The sequence below is a fragment of the Hyla sarda genome, chromosome 1 (assembly GCF_029499605.1).
Source record: "Hyla sarda isolate aHylSar1 chromosome 1, aHylSar1.hap1, whole genome shotgun sequence".
Lineage (NCBI taxonomy): Eukaryota > Metazoa > Chordata > Amphibia > Anura > Hylidae > Hyla > Hyla sarda.
In genome coordinates this window covers 281,411,624-281,434,470 of record NC_079189.1, presented here as the reverse complement: position 1 = coordinate 281,434,470, position 22,847 = coordinate 281,411,624, and the positions used below count along the sequence as shown (strand labels likewise).

General features: G+C 41.6%; 1 protein-coding gene across 4 annotated transcripts in view; it reads left to right on the top strand.

Annotated features, from left to right (window-relative positions):
- The window catches only part of PIP5K1C (phosphatidylinositol-4-phosphate 5-kinase type 1 gamma), a 134,703-nt gene that overhangs the window by 24,873 nt on the left and 86,983 nt on the right, over positions 1-22,847 (top strand). For all 4 annotated transcript variants that reach the window (XM_056573597.1, XM_056573627.1, XM_056573608.1 and 1 more), the window contains exons 2-6: positions 7,635-7,663; positions 12,345-12,410; positions 12,490-12,620; positions 12,713-12,830; positions 15,254-15,406. In XM_056573597.1, the coding sequence (XP_056429572.1) occupies positions 7,635-7,663; positions 12,345-12,410; positions 12,490-12,620; positions 12,713-12,830; positions 15,254-15,406 (497 nt within the window). The remainder of the gene's footprint in view (positions 1-7,634; positions 7,664-12,344; positions 12,411-12,489; positions 12,621-12,712; positions 12,831-15,253; positions 15,407-22,847) is intronic.

Here is a 22,847-nt window from a genome sequence, read left to right as displayed (position 1 = left end):
TTTCCTGGGCAGAGGCAGGGAACTAGATCTCTATGTATATTTATTCCACAGCAAATTATTCAACATTATGTTAATTGTTTAGCTGGGTTTTGTCTTAGTATTAGGGCGTGAGAAAAAGAACCTTAACATCCTTGGAAGGGAGATGCGTTACATAATACTAGGAATTATATTAAAGCAGCATACGTATAGGATGGGATTACTAAAGTCAATACAGTATAGGTTATTGCACATAAAATGTGACATTGTCAGATACATGGTCTTAAAGCGTTACTGTCGTTAGAAACAACTTTTTTCCATTTAATACTTCCTTTAAAGGGGTACTCCGCCCCTAGACATCTTATCCCCTATCCAAAGGGTAGGGGATAAGATGTCAGATCGCCGCGGTGCCGGTACTGGGGATCCCCGCTGCAGCACCCCGCTATCATTACAGCACAGAGTGAGTTCGCTCTGTGCATAATGACAGACGATACAGGGGACTGAGCCGTGTGACATCATGGCTCCGCCCCTCGTGACATAACGGCCCGTCCCCTTAATGCAAGTCTATGGCAGGGGGCGTGATGACCACGCCCCCTCCCATAGACTTGACTTGAAAGGGGCGGGCCTTGACGTCACGAGGGGCGGAGCCGTGACGTAACAATGCTCCGGTCCCTGTATTGCCCGTCATTACGGGCAGAGCGAACTCGCTCTGTGCTGTAATGATAGCGGGGTGCCGCAGCGGGGGTCCCCAGCACCGGCACCGCGGCGATCTGACCTCTTATCCCCTATCCTTTGGATAGGGGATAAGATGTCTAGCGGCAGAGTACCCCTTTAACCCTTTAAGGACCAAGCCCATTTTCACCTTAAAGAGGCACTGTCATTGTTAAAAACTTTTCATATATTGCAGGACTCATTATAATATGACATTTCACAATATACACCTGAAATTCAAGCTCAAAATAGCCACCACTAGGGGTCGCCTGTCTTTTAGCCAGACAGACTAGTCTAGATTTTACAGCATACTGGATACCGGCTGTAAAGCATACCGGTATCCAGTGTAGGAGATTTCTATTGTGTATGCAAAACTACAGATAAAGGATATGTGGACATGCTGGGAGCTGTAGTTTTAAAACAGCTGGAGGCAACCCTGCTCTAAAACAGTTATTTACAAACATTGCAGCTTCAGTTGTTACTAAACTACAACTCCCAGTATGCTGAAATAGTCAAAGCTTTCTCGGACTCCTGAATGACAAAGAAGTTGATCAGACAGACATTCAGGAGTCTGTGAAAGACTTAGCATCCAGCTTTACTAGGAGAAGGTAAAACAGATGTATTCATGTATTCATAAAAATGCTGTACTTTTATCTAAAAAATCCTTGCACTAATTTTATAAAGATCTATTCTTATATTTATAGATTTTATCCTGTTATGAATTCACCATAATGTCTTCTGATTACTACAGGCAAGCTCCAAGTATCTTCCTCTGACACATGACACAGCATAAAACCAGAGAGGAAAGGGTTACAGAGTAGAGAGTACTGATTGGCTGACTGCACATGCATGCATGTCACATTTAGGAAGCCCCTATGGTGCCTAAACAGCAAAAAAAAAAAATCCACATGGCATACTATTTTGGAAACTACACCCCTGAAGGAACATAATAAGGGGTACAGTGAGCCTTAACACCCCACAGGTGTTTGATAAATTTCTGCTGAAATTGGACGTGAAAATAAAAAATTAGATTTTTTTTTTTCACTAAAAAGCTGGTGTTACCCCAAGTTTTTAATTTTCACAATTGGTAATAGGAGAAAAAGCCTCCCAAAATTTGTAATGCCCGATTTGGGGATGTAAAGTGTTCTGGGGTGAACTGCAATGCTCCAAAAATCTGTCTGCCACCTGTGGGGTGTAAATGCTGTCTGCACCCCTTATTAAATTCTGTGAGGGATGTAGTTTCCAAAATGGGGTCACGTGGGGGGGGGGGGTCCACTGTTTTGGCACCACTGGGGGCTTTGTAAACACACATGGGCTTCAATTTCGTACACATTCTCTCTCCAGTAGCCCAATGGCGCTCCTTCTCTTCTGAGCATTGTAGTTCGCCCGCAGAGCACTTTACATCCACATATGGGGTATGTTCTTACTCAGAAGAAATTGGGCTGCAAATTTTGGGGGGCTTGTTTTCTATTCTCCCTTGTGAAAATGAAAAATGTAGGGTAACACCAGCATTTCAGTGAATTTTTTTTTTTTCGTTTCATTTTCACATCCAACTTTAACGAAAATTTGTCAAACACCTATTGGGTGTTAAGGCTCACTATACCCCTTGTTATGTTCCGTGAGGGATGTAGTTTCCAAAATGGGGTCACACCGCTGTTAAATCAGCCACCCCTGTGCAAATCAACAATTTAGACCTCAAATGTACATGGTGCGCTCTCACTTCTTAACACTAACATGCTGGTGTAGACCCCAACTTTACCTTTTCATAAGGGGTAAAAGGAGAAAAAGCCCCCCCAAATTTGTAACGCAATTTCTCCTGAGTACGGAAATACCCCATATGTGGCACTAAACTGTTGCCTTGAAATACGACAGGGCTCCAAAGCGAGAGAGTTGCATGCGCATTTTTAGGCCTATTTTGGGGATTTGCAGCCTCCACCAAAATACCCTACGGCAGTGTTTCCCAAACAGGGTGTCTCCAGCTGTTGCAAACTCCCAGCACACCTTGACAGTCAGTGGCTGTCTGGCAATACTGGGAGTTGTTGTTTTGCAACAACTGGAGGCTCCGTTTTGGAAACAGTGCCGTACAAGACGTGTTTTTATTGGGGGGCGGTACTGTGTAAGGGTATATGTAGTGTTTTGCTTAAAATTTTGTGCAGTGTTTTAGGGTACATTCTCATGGGCGGGGATTTACAGTGAGTTTCTCGCTGAGAGTTTCAGCTGTGGCAGAAAATTTGGTTGCACTTTGGTTGCAAAACACAGTTTGTTACTTAACTCAGTGTTTCCCAGCCAGTGTGCCTCCAGCTGTTGCAAAACTAGAACTCCCAGCATGTACAGTCTCTCAGTGCATGCTGGGAGTTGTATTTTTGCAACAGCTGGAGGCACACTGCTTGCGAAACACTGAGTGTCTCCAGCTGTTGCAAAACTGCAACACTCAGCATGCATTGGCAGTTGAAGGGCATGCTGAGAGTTGTAGTTTTGCAACAGCTGGAGGCACACTGCTACAACTCCCAGCATGCCCTTTGGTAGTCTGTGCATGCTGGGAGTTGTATTTATGCAACAGCTGGATGCACACTTTTTCAAAGAAAAAAATGTTCCTCCTGCTGTTACATAACTACAACCCCCAACATGCACAGACTACCAAAGTGCATGCTGGGAGTTGTAGTTGGAACTCCAGCTGTTGCAAAACTACAACTCCCAGCATGCCCTTTGGCTGTGCATGCTGAGAGTTGTTGCTAAGCAACAGCTGAAGGTGAATAGGCCTCCCTTCCTGCTGTATCATGCACCTGCCACCGCTCCTGCCGCCAGTACCACCGCTGCCGCTTCTGAGGGGACCCCCTACCGGGCCAGGGAGAGGTAGGAGACCCCCGCCGACCCTAATCACCGCCCAGCAGGACAGTGATTGGTTGGTCGTTCCGGCCAATCAACTACGTGATCATGAGGTGGCATCTGTGCCTCCTTGCTCCTGCTGACCCGAGAGACCCGATTGACCCGAAATCGCCAGTCTGAATTGGCATTGGGGGGGGGGGGGGGGGGGGGGGGGTTTCAGGACACACACACACACGAGGTGCCTGCTGATAGATATTGGCAATCAGTCCGTTCCCTTCCGGTACACGGTGGGAGAAATTGCACTACAAATTTTGGGGGTCTTTTTCTCCTTTTACCCCTTATGAAAAGGAAAAGTTGGGGGTCTACACCAGCCTGTTAGTGTAAATTTTTTTTAATTTTTTTTACACTAACATAAAGTACGGAAATACCCCATATGTTGGCATAAAATGCTCTGTGGGCGCACAACAAGGCTCAGGAGTGAGAGTGCACTATGTACATTTGAGGTCTAAATTGGTGATTTGCACAGGGGTGGCAGATTTTACAGCGGTTCGGACATAAACGCAATAAAATACCCACATGTGACCCCATTTTGGAAACTACACCTCTCACGGAATGTATAAAGGGGTATAGTGAGCCTTAACACTCCACAGGTGTTTGACGAATTTTCGTTAAATTTGGATGGGAAAATGAAGAATACATTATTATTTTTCACTAAAATGCTGGTTTTACCCAAAATTTTTCATTTTCACAAGGGAAAATAGGAAAAAAGCATGTCGGCCATGCAATGTTCGCGGACTACCGTGCAAAGAATAAACATGTTCTTTCTTAGCGCAGAACAATTTCAGCGACGGGAATTGCGTAGTGTGAACATACCCTTACACTGACTCGCAATCCGGAGCGACTAGGTGTCCGTGTGCCTGCATAGGGTAAGTCTGAGCGCACCGAGGGACCCCGTCGGGACTGGTAAGATTATACTGTGCTACAGTGTATCCAGTCCCTCACTTCTATTGACATATAACACAAATACCTGCACAACGATACACAGTATCCAATAAGGAGGAATTTTCTGCTTGAACTGTTGCTCTTTTGCTTTTAGTATTGCCTGAGATAGAACATTGACTACTAAATGTCCATATACATATATATATATATATATATATATATATATATATATATATATATATAAACATTTTTAGATTTTTTTTATTTATTATAATCATGAATTGTAGATCAAGTTCACCTGCAAGAGCCCTGCAGGGTGTAACTCATTTTATGACAAATGTTTTAAATTTTCAATTATCTATATCTGACTTATAACTTTTACGCAATTTTAAATATAGTTAGATCACTATGCCACCATTTTATTTAAACCCAGACTTGATGAGAGTGTAACCCCAGTATTTTATTCTCATTTTACCAAATAAGTTGGAGCTACGCCAACTTTATAGTGTAAAAAATGAATTTCTTCATTTTTTACGGCCCTCTGTTCTGAAAATTTGTTAGACTCCTGTGGTGTTCAAATGCTCACTGCAGCCCTTATTACATTCCTTGAGGGGTTTCGTTTCCAAAATGTAGTGACATGAGGGGGGTTTCCACTGTCCTGGCATCATGGGGCTTTGTAAGTGTGACATGGCCCCTAAAAACTATTCCTGACAAATGATCTCTCTAAAAGCCAAATGTTGCTCCTTCACTTCTGAGCCCCGTTGTGCCCCTGCACAGTGGTTTATGTCCGCATATCTGTTATATCAGTATTCAGGTGAAATAGGGTTACAATTTTTGAGGGTCTTTTTCTCCTTTTATACCTTGCAAAAAAAAAAATGTTAGTGTAAAAAAATTAAATTTTTCATTTTCTTCCCCACTTTGCTGCTATTCCTGAAACACCTAAAGGGTTAACAAACTTTCTGAAGTCCCTTTTTGAATACTTTGAGGGGTGCAGTTTTTATGGAGGGGTCATTTATGGAGGATTTCTAACATGAGGGTCCCTCAAATCCACTTCAAACTGAACTGGTCCCTAAAAAATTCAGATCTTAAAATGTTTGTGAAAAATTGCTTCTAAAAACTTTGAAGCCCTCTGATGTCTTCAAAAAGTAAGAACATGTCAACTTTATGATGCCAACATATTGTAGACATATTGTATATGTAAATCAATATCTAATTTATTTAACATGACCATTTTCCTTTAAAAACAGAGCATTTCAAATTTTGAAAAGTGCTAATTATTAGAATTTTTTTTCCGGTTCATGAAATTTTGGAAGAAATGATGCAAATATCTTTGAAAATTTACCACTATCCTAAAGTAGAATATGTCATGAAAAAACAAACTCCGAATCAGACTGATAAGTAAAAGCATGTCAGAGTTCTTAAGGGGTAAAGGGTTACTTCACTGGCCTGCGTTCGGAACACTTAGTTAGTTGGAAGGAGGCGTGGTAGCTATAACACCCCCCCCACCCATAGACTTGAATTAAGGTGCGTGATGCAACGTCAGAAGGGGGTGTGGTCGACCCCCTGCAGCGTGCACACAGCGTTCGGAACTAAATGTTTAGAACGCTGGCCAGTGGAGTACACCTTTAAGGACACACCCTATTTTGGCTTCTGCATTTCAATTTTTTCCTCCTCGCGTTCTAAGAGGCATAACTTTTTTTTTTTTCATCATCTTCATCTGGGTTTACTCCTGTCTGATAGCACTCCTCTGTGCTCTCTCCTGTCTGATAGCACTCCTCTGTGCTCTCTCCTGTCCTATCAGACAGAGCCCATAGGAGTGCTAGCACACCCTCATTTACTGGACTTCAGCTTGGACAAAGCCATGATTTTATAAGCCATCATTTCTATAAAAAGCAAATTAAACTTTTCTTATGAAGTATATTAGAAAGGTTAATGTTTTGCCAACATGTACAACATATAAAAAGTTTTTGTACTGGTGTAAACCAAAAGGCACAAAAAGGACACTTGCGCCAAATATTGACTGGTGCGCTTTAAAGGAGATATAAAAAAAAATTGTAAAAATTAAGTTAAGTTATATACAGCATTCTAGTTGATTTGTTTCAAAATTAGACCCCGATAAACAATCTAGCTATTTCCTAGGCCCAGTTACACACTGAAATGCTCTTGGCTTTCTAAATGCTGAGAAGAGTGTGACATTGCAAAGTGATCCAGGTGTAGACAACAGTCATCATGTGTGATAAGAACCCCTTAACTTCCTGCCTGAAGGAAAAGTTGAGAGAAACTGGGTATGTGCTCAGCAAAGATTACACTTGTACATTACAAAGTTATATAACTTTAAAATGTGCAGCTATATAAAGGTAATTTCATTTGGCTTGAGTTCTCCTTTTAAGGAGTGGTGTTTTTATTTATTTATATTGATGGCTTATCCTTGGATGTCCCCAAGCTCCTTGTGGTCCAACTGATTTGAAATGGCCGCTGAGCTTATGCGAGCACTGCAGCCTCTTAACTCTTTATAAGGCTCACTGCCATACGTTGGCTAGTGGCTGTACCTGGTATTGCAGCTCATCCCATGAGCTGTCGGTGTGCTCATTTACTCGAGATGCAAAGTCGGGTACGGCCACTAGACTGACTAGTTTTGTATAGTATCTTGGTATTTTAGGTACTCTCCAAAAACTTCAGAAAATTGTCTGTTTTTGCTTTATCGCAGTTTTTTCATCCCACTGAGTATATCAATTCAGGAGTGTTGGATGTATAAAGCTGACCTGGTTATTTGTGATGAGCTTGTATAATGGTGGTTCCAGATAGAAGACGATCTATGTATCTATTATGGAGTCCTCTTGACTATCTCATGGCAAGTACTGGATGGTGAATCTTAACTTTCCCTCCACCAGGTCTTGGTAACTAACCTGAGTGGGTACCTACATTCTCATGGTTTTTTTCTATACTACTTGAAGTGTGTATTGTAGATGACACCAGCACTAACAAAGGGATGATTGCTGTCGGTATTCAGCACAGGAGTTGAATGTTTAATTTATTTTTACATTGCCTTCCAAGACAAGTGGATAGAACAGTTTTGAAAGTTAAAGTGGAATAATAAGTCATATTACTTGATATAAGTGCTTCTTTCCGTTGTGTTTTCTTTTGACACTAATATAGATGTCTCTTCTGTTTGTTAATAGATGTAACTGAAAAGAAGGCAGCTGCTGAGGTAAGAACCATGTTATGCATTAGGAAAATTAATTTCTTTTTTCAGGGTGAAGAAATCTTAGGCATCTGCAGCCATTTCGCTGAGAAGCGGAATGTGACTGAAGGAGGTGCAGTGCTTTCACTTGACATAATAACCCCTCCTGCTCGCTCTCACCATGTAACCTTTGGCTGAAGTGTTAAGATCATCGGTGCTTGTCTGAGAAGTGGTGCATGTAAAGGGGCACTCCAGTGGAAAACATTTTTTTTAAATCAATTGGTGCCAGAACGTTAAACAATGTGTAAATGACTTCTATTTAAAAATCAGCTGCTGTGTGCTCCACAGGAATTTGAATTTCTGACCACAGTGCTCTCTGCTGACATCTCTGTCTGTAACATGAACTGTCCAGAGCAGGAGAGGTTTGCTGCAGGGATTTTCTTGTACTCTGCACACATGGACAGTGGTGCCAGCAGAGAGCACTGTGGTCAGACTGAAAATAATTCCAGAAAGAAATAAAACTTTAGTATACAGCAGCTGATAAGTACTGGAAGGATTACGATTTTTAAATAGAATTAATTTACACATCTGTTTAGCTTTCTGGCATCAGTTGATTTAAAAAAAATATAAATAAATAAATATTCCCTTTAACCTCTTTAGGACGCAGGGCGTACCTGTACACCCGGTTCCGGTATAAAACGCGGGGTCACATATACATTTATTTTCTGGATGGAATAGTGCCACTCCATAGAGTAAAAAAAAACTATACTGCATGTTATAAATGTATTTTATTTTTTTTTTTTTTCTTTGAACATGTAATTCTGTGTATGACAGAGGCCACAAAGTGACATCCATCATAGCTGTTTTTTTTTTTTTTTTTTTTTTAACTGGCTCCATAAAGTTAAACAGATTTGTTAATCATTTCTATAAAAAAAATCTTAATCCTTACAATAATTATCAGCTGTTGAAGTTGAGTTGCTCTCTGCTTGTCTCAGGAACTGCACAGAGTAGAGGAGATTTGCTATGGGAATTTGCTTCTACTCTGGACAGTTCCCGAGATACATGTCATCAGAGAGCACTTAGACAGAAAAGAACCACTCAGCAGCTCATAAGTACTGAAAGGATTACGTTTTTTTAATAGAAGTAATTTACAAATCTGTTTAACTTTTTGGAGCCAGTTGATCTGTTTTTTCCTGGATAACCCCTTTAACTACTGTACATTTTACGGTGAACAAAGTGGAGCAGATCCTTATTATAGAATGTAATCCTTTTTTATGTAAAAAAGGGTGGTATAAAAAAGAAATGATATTCTTCAAGCTTGATCTTGAGGAAAAAAAGAGAGATAATGTGCACTACTGCAGATTTTCAGCTGCCCATTGAAGTCAAGAGTAGCAAAATCTGCAGCGAATTTCTTGCAGCTAATACACTGTGGAAAATCCTCAGGAAATCTGCCTGTGTAAACGGACCCTTAGGGCAAGGTAAGAGGGACTGCAGAGCTCTGTTAGCTTATTTTGCGACGGAAGATAGTAATGGGAGAAATGGCTTACGTCACAAAATAACGGGTTAAAACTATAATGGGATTTTCTAACGGGCGTATAGGATTTTGTAAGTGCCGATTTTCTGACGGAACTTCGAAAACTGAGTAATTATGTAGTGTGAAGGGGGCCGAAGAAGTACAGTGCCGCCTACAAAAAATCAAAATAGACAAATCGCCAAGTCCAGATGGCATTCATCCCTGTGTTCTAAAGGAATTAAGTAATGTAATAGACAGACCCCTATTTTTAATATTCAGGGACTCTATAGTAACAGGGACTGTTCCCCAGGACTGGCGCATGGCAAATGTGGTGCCAATATTTAAAAAGGGGACAAAAGGTGACCCTGGGAGTTAAAGGCCTGTTAGTTTAACCTCCGTTGTATGTAAATTGTTTGAGGGTTTTCTAAGAGAAGCTATTTTGGAGTATCTTGATAAAAATAAATGTATGACTCCATATCAGCATGGATTTATGAGGGATCGGTCCTGTCAAACTAACCTGATCAGCTTTTATGAGGAGGTGAGCTCCAGACTGGACCAGGGGCAATTGCTGGATGTCATATATCTGGATTTTTCCAAAGTATTTGATACGGTTCCACATAAAAGATTGGTGCATAAAATGAGAATGCTTGGACTGGGGGAGAATGTGTGTAAGTGGGTAAGTTACTGGCTCAGTGATAGGAAACAGAGGGTGGCTATTAATGGTACTTCTTCTAATTGGGTGACTAGTGGGGTACCACAGGGGTCAGACTTGGGTCCTGTTCTATTCAATATATTTATTAATGACCTTGTAGAGGGGTTGAATAGTAAGGTAGCAATCTTTGCAGATGATACTAAACTCTGTAAAGCGGTAAACACAATAGAGGACAGTGCACTGTTACAAATGGATCTGGATAGGTTGGAGGTTTGGGCTGGGAAGTGGCAGATGAGGTTCAACACTGATAAATGTAAGGTAATGCACATGGTGAAGAAATATCTGGGATTATGTATTAAATGGGAGAACATTTGGGACGACTGACGTGGAAAAGGACTTGGGAGTCTTAGTTAACAGTAAATTTAGCTGTAGTGACCAGTGTTGGGCAGCTTCGGCCAAGGCTAATAAAATCATGGGGTGCATCAATAGGGGCATAGATGCCCACGACAAGGAAATAATTCTACCACTGTACAAATCACTAGTCAGACCACACATAGAATACTGTGTACAGTACTGGGCACCAGTGTACAAGAAAGATATAGGGGAGCTGGAGAGGGTTCAAAGATGGGCAACCAGAGTAATACGGGGAATGGGAGGACTACAGTGCCCTTAAAGATTATCAGAATTGGGGTTATTTAGTTTAGAAAAAAGAAGGCTTAGGGGAGACCTAATAACTATGTATAAATATATCAGGGGACAGTACAGAGATCTCTCCCATGATCTATTTATACCCAGGACTGTATCAATAACAAGGGGACATCCTCTACGTCTAGAGGAAAGAAGGTTCCTACACCAGCACAGACGGGGGTTCTTTACTGTAAGAGCAGTGAGACTGGAATTCTCTCCCGGAGGAGGTGGTCATGGTGAACTCTGTAAAAGAGTTCAAAAGGGGTCTGGATGCATTTTTGGAGAATAATAACATTACTGGTTATGTATACTAGAAGTATAGTGACAGAACGTTGATCCAGGGATTTATTCTGACTACCATTAGAGATGAGCGAACTTACAGTAAATTCGATTTGTCACGAACTTCTCGGCAGTTGCTGATTTTAGCCTGCATAAATGAGTTCAGCTTTCAGGTGCTACGGTGGCTGGAGACTCTCCTAGGACTGTATCCACCTTCTCCAGCCGTTCGGAGCATCTGAAAGCTGAACTAATTTATGCAGGCTAAAGTCAGCAACTGCAGAGCTGAGAAGTTCGTGACGAATCGAATTTGCTGTAAGTTCGCTCATCTCTAACTGCCATATTTGGAGTTGGGAAGGAATTTTTACCTCTAGTATGAGGGTTTTTTGCCTTCCTTTCGATCAACTCAGTAGGGACTCATTAGGGGTTATAGGTTGAACTTGATGGACTTATGAACAATGTTACTATGTTACTTTTGAATTTCTGGAATTCCGCAAGCTGAAGTTCAGAAGTGTGAATGGGAGTGCAGAATCCCATAGAAGTCTATGGGCTTTCATTTGAGCCAGAATTCTGCAGGCGGAAATTCTGCCTTGTGAATCGATCCTTAGGGTGTATTAACGCATAATGTGTCCTGCTCATATTTGATGCGCAGGATTTAAAGCTACAGATTTGATGATGCATTTAATCATTGACTTTACTTTGAAATCTGCAGTATAAAATCTGAAACTTTTAAATAACATGCATCATATATGTGCGAGATACTGGAAGTGTGAATATACCCTTATGCACTTTAATGGATAGCAAAATCTACAGCATAAATATACACGTGTGTACCCTTGGGGTCTGTTCACACATACAGTATCCTGTGCATATTTGATGCGTAGTATTTGACGCTACAGATATCAATGTAAACTAAGTAACTGCTTCAAATGAAGATCTGCTTCAAATCTTGTGAATCAAATATGCTCAGGATACTGTACCCTAAGGATTAAATCACACATACAGTACCCAGCGCATATTTTAGGCACAGATTTTGAACCTGCAGATTTTATGCTGCAGAGTTCAAAGTAAACTAAATGACTGAACACAGCTTGAATTCTACAGGTTCAAAATCTGCACATCAAATTTGGCTCAGGATCATGTACGTGTGATTTCACCTTGGTACATTCACACATGCAGATTTTCTGTTGCAGTTTTTGTCTGCTGCAGAAAAGTACTTATGTACCCCGAAGATATGTTCTAACGTTGTTGCTGCATAGCGAGAAAATCACACTTGCATGCAGTGGCCAGTGGCTGTGTGATGTTGCTGTTACTTCTAGCAAAATTGCGGGCAAGGTTTCATCCCCTTGTGGAAGCTGTAACTCTGGATGTTGATACATACTCCAGAACTCTATATTATACAATGGACCCTGCTCATTCAGCTACATTAAAGCCAGCCTTCCTGTAAATAGTGCTTATCCAGTGCAGTGTTTTCATATGGGAGCATTTTGCAGGATGCCTTATTGTTTTCAGCATGCTTGTTGGTAGCACTGTTGACTGCTTATTCCCTGCCTCACAGTAAGTTTATTTTATTTATGCAGCCAGGAGCTGGTAAAAAGATTGGGCACCGTGGAGTTGATGCCTCAGGGGAAACCACATACAAAAAGGTTAGAGAATGCTTATCCATCTATACCAAGACCACTGGTCTCGAATGTTATATTAACATCACATACCTGTTTTCCGCAGACCACATCTTCTACATTGAAAGGTGCCATACAGTTAGGTATTGGATATACAGTAGGCAATCTAAGTTCCAAACCAGAAAGGGATGTCCTAATGCAAGATTTCTATGTAGTTGAGAGCATATTCTTTCCTAGGTGAGTAGAATGACTTCTTCAATGTGACTATGACTACATCAGGATGCGATGATTTTCACAAGCTAATCTTGACTCCTTTTGGTACTTTGCAGTGAAGGCAGTAATCTTACCCCTGGCCATCATTACCCAGACTTTCGTTTTAAGACATATGCCCCTGTGGCTTTCCGATACTTTCGGGAACTCTTTGGAATTCGCCCAGATGACTACTTGGTAAGCTTGACCCTCCTTTGTTTGTTTGACCCTCCTTTTTATTATTTTTCCAACAAAAGAAGTTGTACAAGCGTGTAACAAGATATTGTAGTCAAACGTATAAAAGAAGCGCTCCCTATAGGGAACCCCTAGAACAATATAGTACAAAGAACAGCACAACCAATCCACAGTATGTAATTCCAAAGGACCACACCGTCATATGGCTCCTGCTCAAGGATACCAAGACTACATTCCACGTAGAAAAAAACCACAGTACATAGGTTTCAATCAAAATGAAGTGCGTTTATTACAACCTCAGCATAACAACGAGCAGACCAGAGCAGAAGATCACCGATAACACTGATCAGTGCTATGCCCTATGCACAGCCCTGAATAGTATTAGCAATCAAATGATTGCTATAAATAGTCCCCTATGGGGACTATTAAAGTGTAAACATTTTAAAAAAGTAAAAAAAATGTCAAGAACCCCCTATTAAAAACGTAAATTGTCCCATTTTCCCTATTTCACCCCCAAAAAGTGTGTAAAAAAAAAAAAAATTAAATTAAAATAATTTATTACATATTTGGTATCTCCGCAAGCATAAATATCCCAACTATTAAAATATTATGTTAGTAATACCGTACGGTGAACGGTGTTAACGTAAAAAAAAAATTTAATAAATAAAAAGTCCAGAATTGCTACTTTTTTTTATAAGATTTTATTCCCCCAAAAATGTATTAAGTTTTTTATATAAGCAAATATGGTATCAATAAAAAGTACAGATCACGGTGCAAAAAATTAGCCCTCATACCGCCGCTTATACGGAAAAATGAAAAAGCTATAGGCCTTCAAAATAGGGGATTTTAAACATACTAATTTGGTTAAAAAGTTTGTGATTTTTTTTTTTTTTTAAGCGCGACAGTAATGGATAAGTATCTCATCATGGGTATAGTTTTAATCGTATTGACCCAAAGAATAAAGAACACATTTCATTTTCACGCCGTACAATTTACGGTAAAAATGACATCTTCCAAAATTTGCTAAATTGTGGTTTCCTTTTTAATTTCCCCACACAAATAGTATTTTTTTGGTTGCGCCATAAATTTTTTGGTAAAGTGAGTGAGCATTACAACGGACAACTGGTCGCGCAAAAAACAAGCCCTCATACTAGTCTGTGGATGAAAATATAAAAAAATTATGATTTTTTGAAGGTGAAGAGGAAAAAATGAAAACGTAAGAATAAAATTGTCTGAGTCCTTAAAGAAGTACTCTGCCCCTAGACATCTTATCCCCTATCCAAAGGATAGGGGATAAGATGTCAGATCGCAGGGGGTCCCGCTGCTTGGGACCCCTGGGATCTCTGCTGCAGCACCGCGCGATCATTGCTGCACAGAGCACGCTCGCTCTGTGCATGATGATCGGCGATACAGGGGCCGGAGCATCGTGATGTCACGGCTCCGTCCCCTCGTGACATCACCGTCCGCCCCCTTAATGCAAGTCTATGGGAGGGGGCGTGATGCTCTGTGCGGTAATGATAGCGGGGTGCTGCAGCGGAGATCCCGGGGTCCCCAGCAGCAGGACTCCAGCGATCTGACATCTTATCCCCTATCCTTTGTATAGGGGATAAGATGCTAGGGGCGGAGTACCCCTTTAAGGCCCAAATGGGCTGAGTCCTTAAGGGGTTAAAGTGTACCTGTCATTTGCAAAAAATTTTGATATAATGTAGATAATCACATGTATATTTGTAATATACATTGGTTAAGAAATATGTATATTTTTCGGTGAAAAAATGTTGTCTTGTCCCTGCAGCCATTGCCCTTGTGTCTCTGTGCATAGACAAAATACAGGAAGTGTGGTTGGGGTAAGCAGGGCTCTGTGCATGCTCCTGTCTTGTCAATCAGCCTGCTGTGTGAGCCAGGGGCGTGTCACAGAGCCCTGCTCTTCCTCAGTGTACAGAGCCATGCTTGTCCGCCAACACTTCCTGTATTTTGTCCTTTTGCAAAGAGACAGCTGCAGGGACACGACAGCATTTTTTTCACCCCAAAATATACACATTAATTAACTAACTTAGAAATATACATATGTGATTATCTGTATTATATGTGTAAAAAGTTTTTGCAAATGACAGGTACACTTAAATGGACCCTATAGATTACTTTATACAGTACCTGTTATAAAGTCAGGATTTCATTTGCCTGCAGTTGACATTTCCTTTAGTCAGTCAGAAATCCCCTGTGAATACAATGTTTTGTTTTTATTTTAAATCTTATGTTTTCTTTCAATGCTGATAGATGGCTATGTCTCCTGGTATGATTAGCATGTTTGCTTTTGGAGGGGGGTTATTTTTATTGAAACTTGCAGTTGTGGATGGCTATATAAAGAGAATCTTTAATGAAATAGTTTTAGGTGAATATATTGATCTTTCTGCTGCTTTATTTCACAGTATTCTCTTTGTAATGAACCTCTTATTGAACTCTCCAATCCTGGAGCAAGTGGATCTCTCTTTTATGTCACTAGTGATGATGAATTCATTATCAAGACAGTTATGCATAAAGAAGCAGAGTTTCTGCAGAAGCTTCTACCTGGATACTATATGGTATGTTTCCTGGTCACTTCCTTTCATGGATTGCTATGGTAGGCTGTCATCTTCTAAAAGCTTACTAAAACACATAACATATGAACCATGGTGGAGATTTATCAAAACCTGTGCCGTAGCGGGGGGGGAGGGGGGGGACGGGCTAGCAAAAAATAAAATAAAAATAGGATGGTGGGAGCTACCCTTTAACTTTCTGGAGCCCGTTGATATATAAAAAAAAATGTTTTTTCCTGGATAACCCCTTTAATGCCAGGCATCACCAATTGAACTGATGCCCGCCATTAACCCTTTAGACACCGCGATCAAAGTTGATCGCGGCATCTAAAATGAAACTGAAAGTATCCCAGCAGCTCAGCGGAGCTGATCTGGACTATCGTGACGAAATCGCTCCCTTCTCGCTGTCCGATCAGTGCTCTATTGCTCCAAGCCTGCCATGCAGGCTGTAGCAGCATAGCACTGATCAATGCTATGCTATGGCATAGACTTGATCAGTATATGCAATCAAAAGATTGCATGGTATAGCCCCCTATGGGGCAAAAAAAAAAAAGTAAAGTGTAAAAAAATAATAATAAAAAAAAAAGTTAATAAATGTGAATAAGCCCCTTCCCTAATAAAAAGTTTGAATCACCCCCCATTTTTTAATAAAATAATGAAAAAAAAAAAGTGTGGTACCGCCGTGTGCGTAAAATATAAGGTTAGCTAAACCGCATGGTTGATGGCGTACTCGTAAAAAATTATCAAAGTCCACAATTTTGGTCACTTAATATACGTTAAAAATATTAATAAAAAGCGATCAGAAAGTCCCATCAAAACAAGAATGGTACCAATAAAATCTAGAGACCACAACGCAAAAATGAGCCCTCAAATAGCCCTCATAATATTAAAAAAATACTAAATTTGGTGCACATAGTTATACTTTTTTTTTAAGTAGTAAAGAAATAAAATTAAAACCTACATAAATTGGGTATCCTTGTAACCGTATGGACCTACAGAATAAAGATAAGGTTTCACTTTTACCGAAAAATGCACTGTGTAGAAACAGAAGCCCTAAAAATATGCAAAATGGAATTTATTTATAAAATTTTTTATTTTATTTCACCCCAGAAATGTTTTTTATTTTTTTATTTTTTCATTGCCGCAGATATCATTACAAAGTACAATTGGTGACGCAAAAACAAGCCCATATATCTGTAGGTACAAAATTGAACGTGTTGTGATTGTTAGAAGGGGAGGAGGAAAAAAAATGAGTCCTTAAGTGGTTAATCCTTAAAGGACATAGGACGTAAATGTATGTCCTGGTGCGCTGGTACTTGACACACCAAGATTTACATTTACGTTCTGTACATGAAGCGAGAACAGGAACTGCACTCCCTTTATACACAGAAGGTCCTGGCTCTTATCAGCAGACATGGACCTGCCGGTAATGGCGGACATTAGCGATCGCGCGGATGTCCACCATTAACCCCTCAAATGCTGTGATCAAAACAGGTTACTGCATCTGCTGCAATGCAGCGTTTTCAATGGCTGATTACATTGCATGTGGCATGGCCGTGGGGATCTGATCCACCAAGGAGGTGGATGGAGGTCCCCTCACCTGCCCCTTCCTCTCGCCTGGGCTCTTCTTCTCTGGTCTGCCTTCTAGCAGATCAGAGAGGATCGCTGGTAATAATGATCAGTGCTAAGCATATGCATGTTTAAAAAAAAAATACAAAAAATAATTGCTGCTAAAATTGCTGCTTTTTTTGTCACCTCACATTCCAAAAAGTTTTTTATAAAAAGTCACATTATATATAATTTCCATACATACAGTGATCCCTCAACATACGATGGTAATCCGTTCCAAATGAACAATCATTTGTTGAAACCATCGTATGTTGAGGGATCCCTGCAATGTAAAGTATAGGAAGATGTCGCCCTCCATCGCTGCTGCCGTGTCCCCGATGCTCCGGACGTCGCTGCTTCCCCGGGATCCTCGCTCTCCGTTGCCGTCACTACGCACGAACGCCGCTCCTATTGGATGACAGGACGGCGTGCGCGCGACGTGATGACGACTAAGATGGAGGGGGATCGTGAAAAGGACGTGCCGGGGCCACGAGGACAGGTAGGAGACCATCACCGGAGCACACGGGGCCTGTCCTCGTGGCTGCGGCGCTTCCTCTTCAGGATCCCCTGCATCGTCGATGCGCACGCCGTCCCGTCATCCAATAGGAGCGGCATGCGTAACAATGTGATGGTGGCGATGGAGCGCGCGGATGCCGGGGAAGCAGAGGCCATGCCGGAGCGTCGGTGACACCTCGGGGACGCAGCTACAGCGATGGACAGCGACATCCTGGGCAGCGGTGACGGTCCGGAGCGGCGGGGACAGGTGAGTACAACTTCCTCTAACAGTGGTCTACAACCTGTAGACCTCCAGATGTTGCAAAACTACAACACCCAGCATGCCCGGACAGCCAACGGCTGTCCGGGCATGCTGAGTGTTGTAGTTTTGCAACATCTGGAGGTCCGCAGGTTGTAGACCACTGTCCTATACTTTACATTGCACAGATCCCTCAACATGCGATGGTTTCAACAAACGATGGTCCGTTTGGAACGGATTACCATCGTATGTTGAGGGACCACTGTATACACAAATGTGGTAAAAATTGAGCCTTCATACAGCCCATATATGAAAAAATTTGAAAGTTATAGGTGGTCAAAACTAGGTGGCAGCACCGCCCAGCTTATGAATATTCATGTTCTCCCTAATCTCCCTCGCCTCCCCGCTGATTTCAGGACTCCACTGCGCATGTGCTGGCTTCCTGTCTACACCCGCTGCTTCAGTGCAGCGGAGTCCTGAAATCAGCGGGGAGGCGAGGGAGATGAGGGAGAACATATGAATATTCAGAAGCTGGTGGGTGCTGCGGGCTGGCCGGCGGTTATGTCACAGTGCTAGATGAAGGCAGTAACCCTGCCCGTGCCAGATAGCAGCTAATTTGCATATCAAGAAGAAAGAAGATACCGGGCAAACGGCGGGGCGGATCCGGGCACGGTAGGCATCAAACTGATCAGCGTCTCCGCACTACCAGCCAGTATCGCTTGTGTGGGGAATTGAAAGGAAAACTGTCAGCTTGCTCCGCCCCGAGCAAGCTGACATTTTTCCTTTAAATTCCCCACACAAGTAATGTTTTTTTTGGTTTCACCATAGATTTTATGGTACAATGAGTGATGTTAATACAAAGAAATTGGTCACGCAAAAACAAGCCCTCATATGGGTCTGTGGATGAATATATAAAAGTTATGCCTCTTAGAAGGCGAGGAGGAAAAAATTTTTATGCAAAAATAAAATTGGCCTGGTCCTTAAAGGGGTACTCCGGTGAAAAACTTTTTCTTTTAAATCAACTGGTGCCAGAAAGTTAAACAGATTTGTAAATTACTTCTATTAAAAAATCTTAATCCTTCCTGTACATATTAGCTGCTGAATACTACAGCGGAAATTCTTTTCTTTTTGAAACACAGAACTGTCTGCTGACATCATGAGCACAGTGCTCTCTGCTGACGTCTCTGTCCATTTTAGGAACTGTCCAGAACAGGATATGTTTACTATGGGGATTTCCTTTTACTCTGGACAGTTCTTAAAATGGACAGAGATGTCAGCAGAGAGCACTGTGCTTGTGATTCAGCAGAGAGCTCTGTGTTTCAAACGGAAAAGAATTTCCACTGTAGTATTCAGCAGCTAATAAGTACAGAAAGGATTAAGATTTTTTAATAGAAGTAATTTACAAATCCGTTTAACTTTCTGGCACCAGTTGATTTAAAAAAATTAAAAAAAATAAAAAAAAGTTTTTCACCGGAGTACCCTTTTAACCCCGGACGCAGCCCATTTTCACCTCTAGGACGAAGCCCTTTTTTGCACATCTGACCACTGTCACTTTAAGCATTAATAACTCTGGAATGCTTTTAGTTATCATTCTGATTCCGAGATTGTTTTTTCGTGACATATTCTACTTTAACATGGTTAACCATTCTTGGTGAAAAATCCCCAAATTTGATGAAAAAATTTTTAATTTTGCATTTTTCTAAATTTGAAGCTCTCTGCTTGTAAGGAAAATGGATATTCCCCCAAAAAATTTTTGCGATTCACATACACAATATGTCTACTTTAGGTTTGCATCATAAAATTGACATGTTTTTACTTTTGGAAGACATCAGAGGGCTTCAAAGTTCAGCAGCAATTTTCCAATTTTTCACAAAATTTTCAAACTCACTATTTTTCAGGGACCAGTTCAGATTTGAAGTGGATTTGAAGGGTCTTCATATTAGAAATACCCCATAAATGACCCCATTATAAAAACTGCACCCCCCAAAGTATTCAAAATGACATTCAGTAAGTGTTTTAACCCTTTAGGTGTTTCACAGGAAAAGCAGCAAAGTGAAGGAGAAAATTCAAAATCTTCATTTGTTACACTCGCATGTTCTTGTAGACCCAATTTTTGAATTTTTACAAGGGGTAAAAGGAGAAAATGTATACTTGTATGGGTAACCCAATTTCTCTCGAGTAAGCACATACCTCATATGTCTATGTAAAGTGTTCGGCGGGCGCAGTAGAGGGCTCAGAAGCGAAGGAGCGGCGAGGAGATTTTGGAGAGTACGTTTTTCTGAAATGGTTTTTGGGGGGCATGTTGCATTTAGGAAGCCCCTATGGTGCCAGAACAGCAAAAAACTAGACCCCTTGAGGAACATAACAAGGAATAAAGTGAGCCTTAATACCCCACAGGTGTTTCCCGACTTTTGCATATGTAAAAAAAAAAGTTTTTTTTCACTAAAATGTTGGTTTTCCCCCAAAGTCCACATTTTTTAAAGGGTTAATAGCAGAAAAGACCCCCCAAAACTAGAAAACCCATCTCTTCTGAGTATGGAAGTACCCCATAAGTGGACCTGAAGTGTACTGCGGATGAACTACAATGCTCAGAAGAGAAGGATTCATATTTGGCTTTTTGAGAGCAAATTTTGCTCGGGGGCATGTCGCATTTAGGAAGCCCCTATGGTGCCAGGACAGCAAAAAAAAAAACAAACACATGGCATACCATTTTGGAAACTAGACCCCTCACAGAATGTAATGAGGGGTACAGTGAGCATTTACCCCCCCCCACTGGTGTCTGACAGATCTTTGGAACAGTGGGCTGTGCAAAATTTTTCATTTTCACGAATCACTGTTCCAAAGATCCGTCAGACACCTGTGGGGTGTAAATTCTCACTGCACCCCTTATTACATTCCGTGAGGGGTGTAGTTTCCAAAATGGGGTCACGTGTGTTTTATTTATTTATTTTTTTTTGCGTTTGTCAGAACCGCTGTAACAATCAGCCACCCCTGTGCAAATCACCTAAAATGTACATTGCACACTCTCCCTTCTGGGCCTTGTTGTGCGCCCCCAGAGCACGTTGCGCCCACATATGGGGTATCTCCGTACTCTGGAGAAATTGCGTTACAAATTTTGGGGGGCGTTTTTCCCTTTTACCTCTTGTGAAAAGGAAAAGTGTAGGGCAACACCAGCATGTTAGTGTAAAAATGTTAATTTTTTTACACTAACATGCTGGTGTAGACCCCAACTGTTCCTTTTCATAAGGGGGAAAAGGAGAAAAAGCCCCCCAAAATTTGTTGGCAATTTCTCCCGAGTACGGCGATACCCCATATGTGGCCCTATACTGTTGCCTTGAAATACAACAGGGCTCCAAAGTGAGAGCGCCATGCGCATTTGAGGCCTGAATTAGGGACTTGCATAGGGGTGGACATAGGGGTATTCTATGCCAGTGATTCCCAAACAGGGTGCCTCCAGCTGTTGTAAAACTCCCAGCATGCTTGGACAGTCAATTGCTGTCCAGAAATGCTGGGAGTTTTTGTTTTTGCAACAGCTGGAGGCTCCATCTTAGAAACACTGCCGTACAATACGTTTTTCATTTTTTATTGGGGAAGGGGGGTGGTAGGGGGGGCAGTGTACGTGTGTATATGTAGTGTTTTACTCTTTATTTTATGTTAGTGTAGTGTAGTGTTTTTAGGTTACATTCACACTGGAGGCAGATTACACTGAGTCTCCCGCTAGGAGTTTGAGCTGCGGCGGAAAATTTGCTGCAGCTTAAACTTGAAGCGGGGAACTTACTGTAATCTGCCGCCAGTGTGAATGTAGCCTGTACATTCACATGGGAGGCGGGTCAAAACTACAACTCCCAGCATGCACTGACAGACCATGCATGCTGGGAGTTGTAGTTTTGCAACAGCTGGAGGCACACTGGCTGGAAAACCTTGAGTTAGGTTCTATGACCTAACTCAGTATTTTCCAACCAGTGTGCCTCCAGCTGTTGCAAAACTACAACTCCCAGCATGTACTGATTGCGGAAGGGCATGCTGGGAGATGTAGTTATGCAATGGCTGGAGGCACGCAAGTACAACTCCCAGCATGCCAAGACAGCCTTATGCTGTTCCTAAATGCTGGGAGTTGTAGTTTTGCAAGATTTAGAGGGGTTCAGGTTGTAAATCACTGTCCAGTGGTCTCAAAACTGTGGCCCTCCAGATGTTGCAAAACTACAACTCTCAGCATGCCCAGACAGCAAACTGCTGTCTGGGCATGCTGAGAGTTGTAGTTTTGCAACATCTGGAGGGCTACAGTTTGAGACCACTGCATAGTGATCTACAATCTGAACCCCTCTAAATATTGCAAAACTACAAGTCCCAGCATGCCCACACAGCAAACAGCTGTCTGGGCATCCTGGGAGTTCGTAGTTTTGCAACATCTGGAGGGCCACGGTTTAGAGACCACTGTAAACTGTGTGCCAAGTGACCCTTCGCGGCGCCGTACATGTACATCGCTCGTCGTAAAGGAGTTAAGGGGCTAAAGGGGAGTTTCCCGTTAAGATAAATAGGTCTAAACTGAAGCATTTTGTAAAAGTTAAACATGTTTAAAATGAAAATGTATTTATGTAAAATACATTAATCCCCCAGGTGCCAGCTTTGTTTTCATAACTTTTGGTTAAGACCAACTTATTGAATCCAGTAAGGTGGTCACACATGCACATTTAAACTTTACCTTCTGGTCTACCACAGAAGTATTGGCAGCTAGTCTCCACTGAATATGCCAGCAAGGGTACAGTGGTCCCTCAAGTTACAATATTAATCGGTTCCAGGACGACCATTGTATGTTGAAACCATTGTATGTTTAGACCTGAACTCTGTGGAAACCTGGTAATTGGTTCTGAAGCCACCAAAATGTCATCCAAAAATAGGAAAAAGTGAGGAGTAAAGATAAGTAAGTAGATAACTAATATCTTTACATATAAAAGTAAGAAAGAGCTGCTGGGAGCTGTAATCACTGTCTATGTCAATGTTTCCCAATGAGGGTGCCTCCAGCTGTTGCAAAACTACAACTCCCAGCATGCCCGGACAGCCTTTGGCTGTCCGGGCATGCTGGGA